The following is a 13,254-nucleotide window of genomic DNA, read 5'->3' as shown; positions in this document are numbered from 1 at the left end:
AAAGTATACTTATATTTTAGTAAATGGTTTAGCAGAAGACATTTTTAACAAAAGTTATTTAGTGCTTATGTTTCAATAAATGACTTGGCAGAAGACATTTTAAAGAAAGTTATTTAGTTCTTCTATTCAGTAAATGGTTTGGCAGAAGACATTTTAAAGAAAGTTATTTAGTGCTTATGTTTCAGTAAATGGTTTGGCAGAATACATTTTAAAGAAAGTTATTTAATCTTCTGCCAAACCATTTACTGAAACATAAGCACCATTTTAAAGAAAGTTATTTAGTGCTTATATTTCAATAAATGGTTTGGCAGAAGAAGTTTTAATGAAAGTTATTTAGTTCTTGTGTTCCAGTGTAAATGGTTTGGCAGAAGACATTTTAACAAAAGTTATTTAGTTCTTATATTTCAATAAATGGTTTGGCAGAAGAAGTTTTAATGAAAGTTATTTAGTTCTTGTGTTCCAGTGTAAATGGTTTGGCAGAAGACATTTTAACAAAAGTTATTTAGTTCTTATATTTCAATAAATGGTTTGGCAGAAGAAGTTTTAATGAAAGTTATTTAGTTTTTGTGTTCAAGTGTAAATGGTTTGGCAGAAGACATTTTAACAAATGTTATTTAGTTCTTATATTTCAATAAATGGTTGGTAAATGGCACTTGATATTCTATTATAGTACAATCAATCATTTACTGCTTTTGACAAAAACAAATTGTTTCGTTTCTCAGTCTACACCATTAAAGTTGATTATATATATATATATATATATATCTTCTTTCATTTCACAGGCTTCATATGCCACAGTCCATCATTTAAATAATGAATGTTCTCTATCCCAACACCTTTGTTAACTTTTTCTCTGAAAAAAAAAGAAAAGAATCTGATGTAATAGTTTATAAACTTCTCTTTGTTATATAATATTGAGCATTAGTTCCTAACAAACTTTTTCTAATACTGACCTTTTAATGGAAAAGTTAGTTTGTTTTCATGTCATTTTACAATCAGTTATGTTACCAATTTATATCGAACAAAGAACTTCATCATATATGTTTCACCCACGGTCTACTTAAACAGATATGATACATTTTAATGTGTAATATAATGGATAATCATATTATTAATTATTTATTCAGAAGTATTTTACAAGATATTTTGTTGTTCTTCCAATTAAAATTTTATTGTTTTATGCACAATCCAGAAATAACTTCTTTAAAGTGTTGTTTCTTTTGTTTGTTTGTAGTTAAGGATAAAGCTGCACAATGAGCTATCTGTGCTTTGCCAATCACGAGCATCGAAACCCGGTTTCTAGTGTTGCAAGTCTGCAGACATACCACTGTGCGACTAGGAGGCTAGTGTTATTTAAGTTGGGGACAAAAACTTTCAACTATAAGAAGAAGCAAAAACTTCTATTCAGAGAGTGTCTGTCAAAGTTTGTATAGTGTTCAGTATTTTACTTCTGTTGCAAGAGTCTGCCAAAGTTTGTAAGTCAACATAGAAGTTAAAATTTTTTTTTATGCTGAAAATAAATTTCCAATGGTTGCTCACCCAAAGCTATCTCGATCTTGGTTTCCCTCTAAGCATTGCTAAAAAATTTCGCTAACGGTGCACCAGTCTTTTTATACCCATTTATTTTTGTGCCATTTCAGAACATGTGCTGATCATGTGACTACCCTCCACCAATCATACTATACTAACACAGCTAGCTCCATCTGTTATTGTAACATAATCTTCACTTTTGAGAACTGGCAGATTCAAACAAGAAACACTGGCGTATTAGTGGGGAGGAAGAGTGGAAGAAAGAATCTATTGGAAATAAATTTTCTGTGTAAGATAATGTTAACTTCAGAAACAGTACTACCTCCATTCACCCAAAGTTAAAATCCCACATTGAAAAGGTGGAGGGGCTGGTGAAGGTGCAACAGTTTTCAATTAACTGCCTTGAAAGATCAGGTGTGCCATAATAACAAAATAAAGCACACCTGTGGAGTACAGCACAACTTCTGGTACACTTATGTCTTCACCTAGTAAAGAACACAGTAATATATATAGGGTAGAATGGAATAGGCTGGCACCATAGTTTGAAAAAAAGGGGTACAGCTGTATATCTGTTATGTGACACAGCACAGCGTGGACAAAAACAGAATGTCTCGTGTGTAATCGATAATGGGCCCAAATAACTATGTACCAAGGGTAGAGTCTTGCAGCAAACTGGAGCACGTCAATTGCTGTCCAACCGGGAAAAACATCCAGTGGAAATGCCTTGTCCAGGATATTGTGAGCAACAAGAGCAATCCTCCTGATAAAAAAAAACAAAAAAAAACGAGGGGAAGCACCTTGAATAAGTAGTTTGATGAAAAATTGTGAGGTAATTCAGAATCAGTCCTGTTGTCAACAGATAGAACATACTTCGTCCACATGTGTAGCAAGTACTAGCTTGGAACATAGTGATAGTTAGTCATAGTAAGGTGCCTGATAATGTCATATAAGTATATGTGGCTAGGGCTAAAGGACCGTAAATTGTATATGAATAGGCCAAGTGCAGTCCACCCAGGGAAAAACATCCTGGGGAAGTGCCTTGCATAAATTTGGAAGATCAACAAGTGCGGTCAGCACGGGCAAAAAACATCCAGAGGAAGCACCTTGGGATATGTCGAATTATGTCAAGTGTGGTCCATCCAAGCAGAAAACATCCAGTGGAAGCACCTTGCATAAGAAATTTATTTTGTTATTAACAAGTGTGGCCAGCCCATGCAAAAACATCCAGGGGGCAAGGACCTTGGATCCAGAGTATTATGTTATTGCATAGTCAATGAGTATAATGATGATAACTCGCTTTTCACTAAGTGGGTACATATGAGCTATGAAGTTTGATTTAGTTTACTGTATAAACCCCACTCAGGAGGAAACTTCCATGGTCCACCTCTCCAGCAACTGGGAACAGGAAGTGGCAAGGACTCCCATACTCCACTGGAAGAAAAAAAGGAAGAGAATATGCACTGGGGAGTCTAGAGGAACGACACACTGGAGACAGTGCAATGGGTGTCTGCAATTTACTGTTTTGAAAAGTAGAAAGGCCCTGATTGTAAGAATCACAAATCAGTAGAGATGGGGAAAAATTCCCCATCTGCTTTACTCACGAAGTCCATGAGTGACGGTCCTTTATACATAAAATAGTGATAAAAAAAAATATATATACACACAACACCGAATAAGCAGCCAGTGGTCTTACAGAAACACCCCATCTCAACAGTGAGCGTTATAGAAGTATACAGATTTAGTGCTAATATAATAATAAGCATACCTGACCAGGCAATACATTCCACTAGATGGGATCCTGAAATATGATGTGTATCAATAAAAGAAGATAAAAATAATAATATGTCGACTTATCCCAGTCCAAGGTGAACAGACGTGTATAGAAATGCCAGAGGAGGAAGATGATACCTGCTTGAGGAAGACACAGCTGGTTGTGCAGATAATGTGCGACAAGCCTATTGGGAGTTGTTTACATACCAGTCTGAATGATCTTATCCAGAGGATGGCAGACTTGAGCCGCTAAAGACATAGTTAGATGACAAATTTGGTGAGAAGAAACACTGTGCAGATGGCAACCTCCCATGGATACATCAGAATAAGCCAATCATATGAGTTTACAAACCCAACCAGTGAGCATAATAGGTGATGGATCATGATAAACAGAGGAATTCCATGGTACAAATACACAGGAATGAGAACCATGAAAGGAGACAGTATGAGCTATACAACATAGCAGGGAACAAACTGGACATAGTAGTCGAGCATGATCTGAACAGGAGTACAGGTGGGAAATGGAAGGTAAAGAAATAGGACAAAAGGCTGAACAACCTTCCCATGCAACCAATGTCCTAGGAATGAAGGCCAGATAAAGACAGATGATAACATATGAGAAATGGTAAAGGAAGGATGTGGGAAACATTAATAGCATAAATATCAGAAAGATGAGGACCTCATGCCAGGAAGGGGAGGAAATAGGTCTTAAGGAAAAATTTTACAAGGAACACATTGCAATGGTTCAAATGGAGAACTGGACAGGGCATGAAGGACAACATTGGGATCCCAATATGGCAGAACAAAGGGATGGACCAGAAGAAAGGAAAGAAATAACCAGGAAAGAGAATGCTTTCCAGGAGTGGGAAAATGGAAGGTGATTGACAGAGCAGCCCTATAAAGAGCAACAGTTGAAACAGAGAAACCCTGATCAAACAACCAGGCAAATAGACCAAAGTCCAAAATAAGACCAATGTCTCCAGTATATAGGAGGAAGGGTGAATGGTACAGGCAAGGAAAGACCACATAAGGGGCGAGTCCTTGAGCTGAGGCAAGGGACCAGACAAAAGCCATATGTGAAGATGGAGTTTGGTGATGTTGAGATGAAATACTTCCTATCGCGGTTGCCTGAGGAGCAATCAGGACAGAGGGAAGGGCAAGGGCTGTTGCTTCACTAAAGGCCAGAGCAGAGGGAACCATGTTTGAGCCAACCAATACGGAGTAACCAGCAAAACACAACAAGGAGTGGTCTAAATAAGAGAAATGACTCTGGAGAGGAGTCTGATTGGAGGGTAGGCATATAGGTGAAGACCTTTCCAATCTCAACTGAAAGCATCCACCCCCACAGCTGAGGGGTGAGGAACTGGAAACCAAAAGGAAGGAAGTTTGGCAATCCAGTGAGTGACAAATGCATAAATGACAGAGGCAAGCAGTAGCCAATTGTCTATGAAATGGTGAATCCGAAGACCCAGCAAGTGAAGACGACATGCAAAAAAAAGAGTACCACTCAAAAAAATACATACAGAGCTGAAGAAATGTATCTGACTTGAGACTCTTTGCTTTTATCAATAACTGTTCCTATTTCTGCAATATACTACCAAATATGCAAAAGCTTCTAAGCCAACTGTTAACTCTAAAAGAACCTGAAAAAGCTAACTATTTTTTAATTAGTTTATTAAGATTAAATACAATTGGAAATACTTTATTAGACTAAATGCAATGTCAATAGACTGTAATTTTGATCCTAAGAATAAATATTTTGTGAAAAAATTATCTTGCAGCTTAGTGAAAAAAAACTATAGTGATAAATCTATATGAAAATTGTCGACTATGATTTTACAAGCTCTATTACTGCATCTATTGGAACTGACAAGCTTATCACCATCTGTGGGTTGGTTTAGAAATCACTACAGACTTCACTGAAATAACTAATAACAAAAACAAATATGATCTTACATTTCTTCAGCAGATTTAGACATGAGACCAACAGCTAAAGCATGCTTCTTTCCTTCAGCCATGACAGCCTGTTGACTAGTTAAGGAAAGTTATAATTCTCAGGAAAGCTCGCAAGTAGAATAACTTTTAAACATTTCATCCTTCACTTAATTCAAGCACCACAAGCAAATAAAAGTGATCTTAACTTTTCTCTTAGACTACTTACCTGCTAAATTTATATAACAGTTATATGTTTTAATAAAAAGGATACAACAACTGTTCCTTGTGGAACCTGGATCATTTTTGCCCCTGGTGAAGTTAATCCAGGACACATGATATTGGCACCACTGAGAACAAAACGGATTGCACCTTTATCAACTTGCTGCCAGGGGCAGATGAAAGGATCTGAAGAAAATAAAAAAAGGCAATTCAATATTACACATAAACAGGGGTAGAGGTGAAAAAAATCATAGAAGAGGAGATCTCAGTGAGTAAAAAAACAAACAATGTGGAAGTTCAGTTGAAAGGATGTGGGAAAGTGTAAAAATAGTGGAACTCACCAAGGACAGCTGAAAGGATGTGGGAAAGTGTAAAAATAGTGGAACTCATCAAGGACAGCTGAAAGGATGTGGGAAAGTGTAAAAATAGTGGAACTCACCAAGGACAGCTGAAAGGATGTGGGATAGAGTAAAAATAGTGGAACTCACCAAGGACAGCTGAAAAGATGTGGGATAGTGTAAAAATAGTGGAACTCACCAAGGACAGCTGAAAGGATGTGGGAATATATGTAACACATTACATACTGTACAAGATCACTGAATACGTAAAACATGTACATTACGTAGACTGTAGAAGATTGTTGAATATATGTAACACATTACATACTGTACAAGATCACTGAATATGTGAAACATGTACATTACGTAGATTGTAGAAGATTGTTGAATACGTGAAACATGTACATTACGTAGACTGTAGAAGATTACTTACATTTGTGAAGCAGCCGAAGTGTTGGGTAATATGGTCCCTCCCTCTGTCGAAAAAATAGAAGCTCTCCACCAGCTCCCACTAAAACTTCTATATGATCATGGCTGTTATAAGAAATAGTATATAAAACTGAAACAACCTTGAAAATGATGCACATGGTAAAATGAAACTAGTCGGGGTAAACAACTTCATATTTTTATAAATTTGTGTTTGTTCTTCATTACTTAATTTGTGTTTATAAAGCTGCTCATCTTTACAACAAAAGTATTTAATATTTGAAAGATACTTTAATAATAATTTTCTTTAAAATTAAGACAATACTTGTGGGTGGCAATTTTGCAAATAACTTTTAGTTAAAGTAACAAACATTTGTCAGTAGCCAAAAAATAAAACATTAGTTTCAAGCTCTGTAGTGAATATTTATTTCTACAAATAATGTTACATATATATGCTTAGAGCCATGGCTCTCAACCTGTGCCCCACTGACCCCTATGGGTCATTAAGCATTCTAAAGGGTAAAGATCAAGTTTCCATACAAGTTAAAAACAAAAAAAGGGTTTAATTAAATAAAAATAATGTTTCATTTTAAAACTTCATAAAGTTATTCGTTAACATCTTATCTATCCTAGTGCCATTTTTATAAATTGTGGAATCAGTTTTCACAGACAGACCAATTTGCATACAAGGCTCCAAGACATTGCTCCAGGGTAAAAAAGGTTACAAAGACTACAAGTTACAATTGTTATGTAAAAAAAACAAACTATTTTTCTACATATGATTTAAGATTTTTTTAAAATGTTTCCTGAATGTAAAGTGCTGATAAATTCAAATTTTTAAGGTTCAACTAACTTAGGGTAGATATTGGCTTTATTTACAAAATTTAGCTGGAAATTAAAAAATTTTATTTTATTTGGATTGCTCTGTAGTACTGCATATCTACTACTCCCCCCTATTAAGATGTAAATTTTCACTAGATTATTGTGTCTTTTAGAGCTTCCAGTTTGAATACAGTGATTCAGTCAAGTAACACCTTAACTTCCTTGTTTTGATGTCATACAAAATGTGAGTTCACTTACTAGTAATTAGGTGACTTTCTTGTAGAGAAGAGAGCAAGTGACAAAATTGAAAGTTGTCTTTCCTGTCAGAGAATCGGATACAAGTACATGCAATTATGCTCTAGAACTACAGTAAACATAGACTGTGGGTGTGACAAGCATTTTGTGTGCAAGACTGGCTTTCTTAGTGCTATTGTTCTTGTATATAAAGATGTACCGTTACAGTTACAGCTGGGGCATTGTTAACTCAGGACAGTTCTCTGTTGCTTAAGTAAATTTTAGCTGCTTTAAATATTGTAGGAATAACTTTTACATTCTTTTTTTGGGAACAAAAGCTTTTGTAACATTTTCATGTTAGAGCTTAGTGTTTAACTTGAGTGTGATTTGCATTTGCTTAAACTTTGAGAAATTTACACGCTTTGGTTTGACTGAGACTTCATACCTTAACTTTAGTTGGATTTACTGTAAATGTTTAAACTGTAATTTTGGATTTGATTAATAGTCTTTAGGGAATATATTCTAGGATTTGGTTAATATTCTTTAGGGGATATATTCAGTTCAACTTAAGAGTTGTAGCTTACTTTAATACACCAAGCTTGTAACAGCTTACTCTTCACCTTATTCTTATCAACTTGACACACACCAGTGAACACCTCTCCTTGTTTTGCTTTTGTATCTTTTTTTCTATTGTTATGTGTTTGTAAATAAACATTTTTGTCCTCATGAATCTTTCAGTTTCACATATTTCTTCTAGTCGATGTCAGTTAGAGATCAAAGGGATACTCAGTTATATTCCATATCTTACAAACCTCCACTTAGTGGGAAATACCACAACTTTAATATACAACATTGTATATACTCACCATTTAACAATTCTAAGAGATTCTTTCTTGGGCAAAATTTGGTTAATGTAGTCCTCAATGTAAGGAAACTGGTCCACAATCTTGTTCTTGATAGACTTTTGCACAGAAGATTTTAACTGGGTAAGACCAGAAACATGTTCCTTTTCATCAAACCTACAGAAAGAGAAAATGACAGTAACTCTACCTCAGTAAGTTCTAACTTAGAGTCATCATACATGTGAGAGATGTTGTTTTTTTATCAGAAGCTACATCAGTATTTGACACTTCCACTGGTCATTTAATTACAGACTTATCTTGGCATCAATCCTACAAGAAATAAGAAAAATGTTAACAATAACCACGTGAATATTTTAAATTCATATAAAGAAAATTAGCTAGAACTTCATCATGTACAATTGCTGGTCAGATTTACTTTAACACATTGTCTTAGTGCTCTTTAAAATGAGTATATTATTTTCCATTGTCTTTGTATAAACTGTTTAACTTTTATTTTGTTTATTCCAATCAATCATTATGCTTCTGTCAATAACAGTTAAAACCTCTACTAACTTTTTGTTAAGCTTTTGTCTCATAAGCAATGGAATCCCTTAACAAAATTTTTAAAATAATTTTGCTATTGTAGTACATGTATAATAATAATAATATTAAGTTCATAAATTACTTATATAAATGATGGGACATCATAAAACTTTCTGACTCATCAAGGATGTTTTAATTCTTAACTTTCCTAACAAAAACTAATTACTAAATCCAGCCCTAATCCCCCAGGTATACAGCAACCCATCCATTAAACTCCTATAAAGTTAAACCTTCTAACACTGTAAATGGCAATATATTCTACAGATTTATTACCCTATTAGAGAAGTAAAATTGTTTCAACTGTGTTGGATCATTACATATCTTAAATGTATACTCTTATCCTATCTTGTCCTCAGAATTCATTGCAAAAATATCTGATGCATCAGTTTTATTAATTCCTTTAATACACTTTCAAAACTTAAGTTTTCTCACCCCCTTTTATTTTTAAGAAAAAAAAGTTAAGAGATCTCATCTTATACATCCCTGAAATTATGTTACTGCCTTCCTCTGAGCCCCTTCCAACAACTCAATGTACTTAAGGGAATCAAAACTGTACAGAATACTTCAAATAAGGTCTAGTTAGTTACTTACACTCTAAAACAATGGCTTCTTTAGACTTGTAAGCAATATTCCAATATACAACCCAAAATTCTGTTAGCTTTATGTGCAAAAGAACACTGTCTAGAAGGCTTAAAAGCTTTATCAACCAATATTCCAGGATCTTTTTCCTCATCTACAAAACTAAGAGGATTCACAAATTGTACATGAAACTTATATTGTGATAACTCACATGCATAACCTTAAACTTATAATTAAATATTATATGTTGTGTTTGTCCAATTAACTAAGTTTCTGTGTAAAATCATAGCATCCTTATTAATGTCAGCTGGATCTAAGAGTTTTATATCAACACCAAACTTAATTTTCTAACTATGACCCTATCAATGTCATTAATGTAAATGAGGAATAGCAATGGTCCCAAAGCCACAATACTTGCAACATATTCCAGGTAGACTTACTTCATTAATAATAATTTTTATTTCCTCTAATCTAGCCTATCTTCAACCAATTTATTTTCTAATCTTACTGAGGTAATTTTTCCCACCAATCATGTAGGAGGTACATAATCTAAAAATTAAAAGAAACCAAAATCTATTCCTTTACTTCATCCTGATGAGAATTAACATTCTCAAAAAATCATGTATGTTATAAGGCAGGACTGTCACTTTAAAAAGCAATGTTGGCTGTCTGGCGAAATTCTGAACTTTATCAAATGATCTTTCAGATTATCATTTTACCAGACTCTTTAAAGCTTTCTCCAATACCAAAATAAGACTAATTTGTCTAAAATTCCTTGGGCAATACTTACTTTCTCTTTCAGGAGTAATTTTGATATTTTAAAAATTTGGTCCTGGTGAGATAGAAAAAGGGCAATAATTGGAAAGGAAATGGAGAAGAAAATAAAAAGAGCAAATAAAGTAAAATAAAAACAGGGAAAAAGAAATATTAACTATTGGATTTTGTTGCTGTTGTTAGCCAATTAGACAGAGAAAAGTTAGAAAAAATGTTGGAATCAATTACGGAAAAAATTTGTGATTTAACTCTTGCCCCAGTCCATTGATCTATCAAATATTTAAGCAAGTGATCCAGAAATCTGGTTCTTAACCTCTTTTATAACTCTAGTGATATCAGGTCCAAGAGTCTTATCCATTTTCAATCTCTCAAGTACTTGTCTAACAAGCTCTGGACTAATATCTATATTGCACACTCTAAGACATTTCATCTAAATAAATTCTCAGGGGTTAGGAATCCAGCGAACATCCTCACTGGTGAAAATCTAAAAGAAAACATTATTCAAAAGCTTAACAATCTCATAGTGATAAAATATATATATATATATTCTTACTGTTAATCCTAGTAAATATTTTCCAACTGTTCTTCATAAGCCCATTCTTTTATCTCAATTTCCTTTTCAAAAATTAATTCCCAGACTCTACTGTAATTTTCTAAATCTGAATTCACCCACTTTATCCCTAATACTTTCTTTTTTGGGTCATGACATAACTAGTATACTAGAAAGTTTACAAGTAACAATAATCTCTTTGATTATTAGAACTATAAAATAACTTAATTTTGGACAAATAGTTGGAAAATGACCTTTAATTATAGTAAATGCAAGGAAATGAAACCAAGTTATCCTAAGTTGGATCACATATATATAATACAGATACAAACTTACTCAGTAGAGTGACTTGAAAAAATGGATTTTGGCAAAGTGATACATGTAGATATGTAACCCAAGCCATGGAGGTAATGTTGTGCTGCTAGTAGTAACACTAACATAATTTTAGGATGTTTTTATAGATGCACACTGATTAAAAGTCAAATAAAGTAATTATCTCTTTATACAAATCACTAGATACATGTGGAACTGGAAGATTATCTCAAATGCATCAAGTAGTGTCCCATAAAACAATCAATTAATGTCACAAAAATCATCAGCTAATCAAAATTATTGTTTACAATTATTCCAACTATTCAAATAAACAAAATATTGCCATAATAGTTTCTCATTATTATTTCTGATTAATTCAAGTTTGTTCAGCTTAATCTATTAGTGTCACAACTCATGAAAATAATAACGTAATCAAAAGTAGTTTCCAATTATCCAAGTAATTGAAACAATCAATTCAGGGTTGTTTAGCTAAATGGATTAATTTAATGATTAATGAAAATAATCAACTGATCAAAACTAGTGTTTCTGATTATTACTATTATTCCAACTATCCAAGTCTCATGTGAGAATAATTTGAGTAATTATCAAATCCACTAATAGACTAGCTCTAATTACATGTAGGCCTCACTTGGAATACTGTGTACAACTTTTATGTTATTACCTTAGAAAAGATATTGACTTATTAGAAAGAGATCAGAAGAGGGATACTACGATTATTCTAATGATGGAAGAGTTTTATAGAAATAGGTAAATATCTCTTATTTTCTCTTCAGAAAAGAAGTTTAAGAGATGATCTGATTGAAGATCACAGGATTATCCAGGAGTTTGACAGGATAAAGGCCTCTGACTTCTTTGTGCTGTATCCTAAAACAATAGACACAAATTTAAGCTTTGTAAGAAAAAAAAGACAGTCTAGACTCTAGTTATGACAGTTTCATTTTTCTAACAGGGTGATTAACTTATGGAATGAATAGCCATTGACAATACTGGAAACTGGCACTTTATGAGAGTTTAAGAGGGGAATTGTTAAATTCTTGAAAAACAAAGGGTAGTTTTGAAATTGTATTTCTATTTTTCTTTTTGTGCATAAGGACAGTCTAGAGGGACCAGATGGTTCCTTCTAATCTGTATATTAACACTATGCCATGCTTCCAGTCCTACTAATTACCATAAATATACATATAAGGTCAAATATTGTTATCCAATAAGTTTACCATTATGGTTATTTCCATTACCTGCATTGTGTGTATGTATATATATATATATGAAAGAACATTAGAAAAGTTACCTTTTCTTATTCTCATTTTAAGTTTTCTTACTATAAAGGTACTTCAAGGCAAGGAAATATATATAATGTTATTTAATGTTCGCCTGTCTGCAAAACTCCCACAGTTTAAATCCAATTTTTAAGGAATAAGTGAATACTAGCTTATAAAACTGTTATAAAACAGACCCTTGCTAAAATTAGCAAAATAATAGGACCTTATTATATAACATTTTTTCCTAACTCATTACTTAATGGCGAAATGGTACTTTTTTCCTTTTTAATAATGTACATTAATTTTGTATATTATTATCAATGAAATAAATTTTTTAGTAAAACTTCTAAAATTGTTGTAAAGTGAGTTTAATGCAGAAGTTCAAAGTGAATCTTCCTAGTGGAGAATCATTGTGATGTTTCTGCTGCAGAATCCAAGCATACACTATGAATTAAATTATTCTGTGACCGAAGGAATCACATTTCCTAAATACAGAGTTTGTTGCATATAAATTTGCAATAATTTTGTAGTAACTTGATATTCATAAGTTACACAAGTATTTTTTAATTTCAATATGAGTATAAAGTGATAAAAAATATTGAAAATCGAGATTCCAAAAATTGCCAAACAGAAAAGTGACTTATCATGGAGAAAAAAAATCAAACATCAGGATGCAACTTACAGAAAGAAAGAGCGAGAAAAAGATAGGCTTGCTCCCCAAGCTATGAGGCAAGATCCAGTGAGAAGTAGCCAGGAGCAAACCTAAAATACAAAAGCACATCAAACTGCTTGCCAAGATGTAGTTAGAAGAAGTCAGGAGCAATTTCACTGTTCAGCTCGCCAAAATCCTGATCGAACAGCCGCCCATAGGGCAGTGTTTCTGTCTTACTTATTTAGCTTGTAGTAATTTTTGGGGCTTTACAATTACTTTGAAAAAGTTACTGCCTATGTAGATGAGGGTAAGGGTGTAGATTTGGTGTATCTGAATTTTCAGAAAGCATTTGACAAGGTGCCACATAAAAGGCTCGTAAAAAAAAAAA

At 33.4% G+C, this 13,254-nt stretch overlaps 1 protein-coding gene across 1 annotated transcript in view; it reads right to left on the bottom strand.

Annotated features, from left to right (window-relative positions):
- Positions 1 to 608: 608 nt before the first annotated feature.
- LOC106467745 (malignant T-cell-amplified sequence 1-like) overlaps positions 609 to 13,254 on the bottom strand; it is a 15,304-nt gene continuing 2,658 nt past the window's right edge. Inside the window, exons 2-6 of the mRNA XM_013928122.2 lie at positions 8,141 to 8,293; positions 6,226 to 6,326; positions 5,507 to 5,640; positions 5,257 to 5,324; positions 609 to 853 (exon numbers count right to left, since the gene is read on the bottom strand). Coding sequence (XP_013783576.1) covers positions 772 to 853; positions 5,257 to 5,324; positions 5,507 to 5,640; positions 6,226 to 6,326; positions 8,141 to 8,293 — 538 coding nt within the window. The 3' untranslated portion in view covers positions 609 to 771. The remainder of the gene's footprint in view (positions 854 to 5,256; positions 5,325 to 5,506; positions 5,641 to 6,225; positions 6,327 to 8,140; positions 8,294 to 13,254) is intronic.

This window comes from Limulus polyphemus, unplaced genomic scaffold (assembly GCF_000517525.1).
Source record: "Limulus polyphemus unplaced genomic scaffold, Limulus_polyphemus-2.1.2 Scaffold2725, whole genome shotgun sequence".
In the NCBI taxonomy this organism is placed as follows: Eukaryota; Metazoa; Arthropoda; class Merostomata; order Xiphosura; family Limulidae; genus Limulus; species Limulus polyphemus.
Note: the sequence above shows the minus strand (reverse complement) of the source record. Positions and strands in the feature narration are given on the sequence as shown.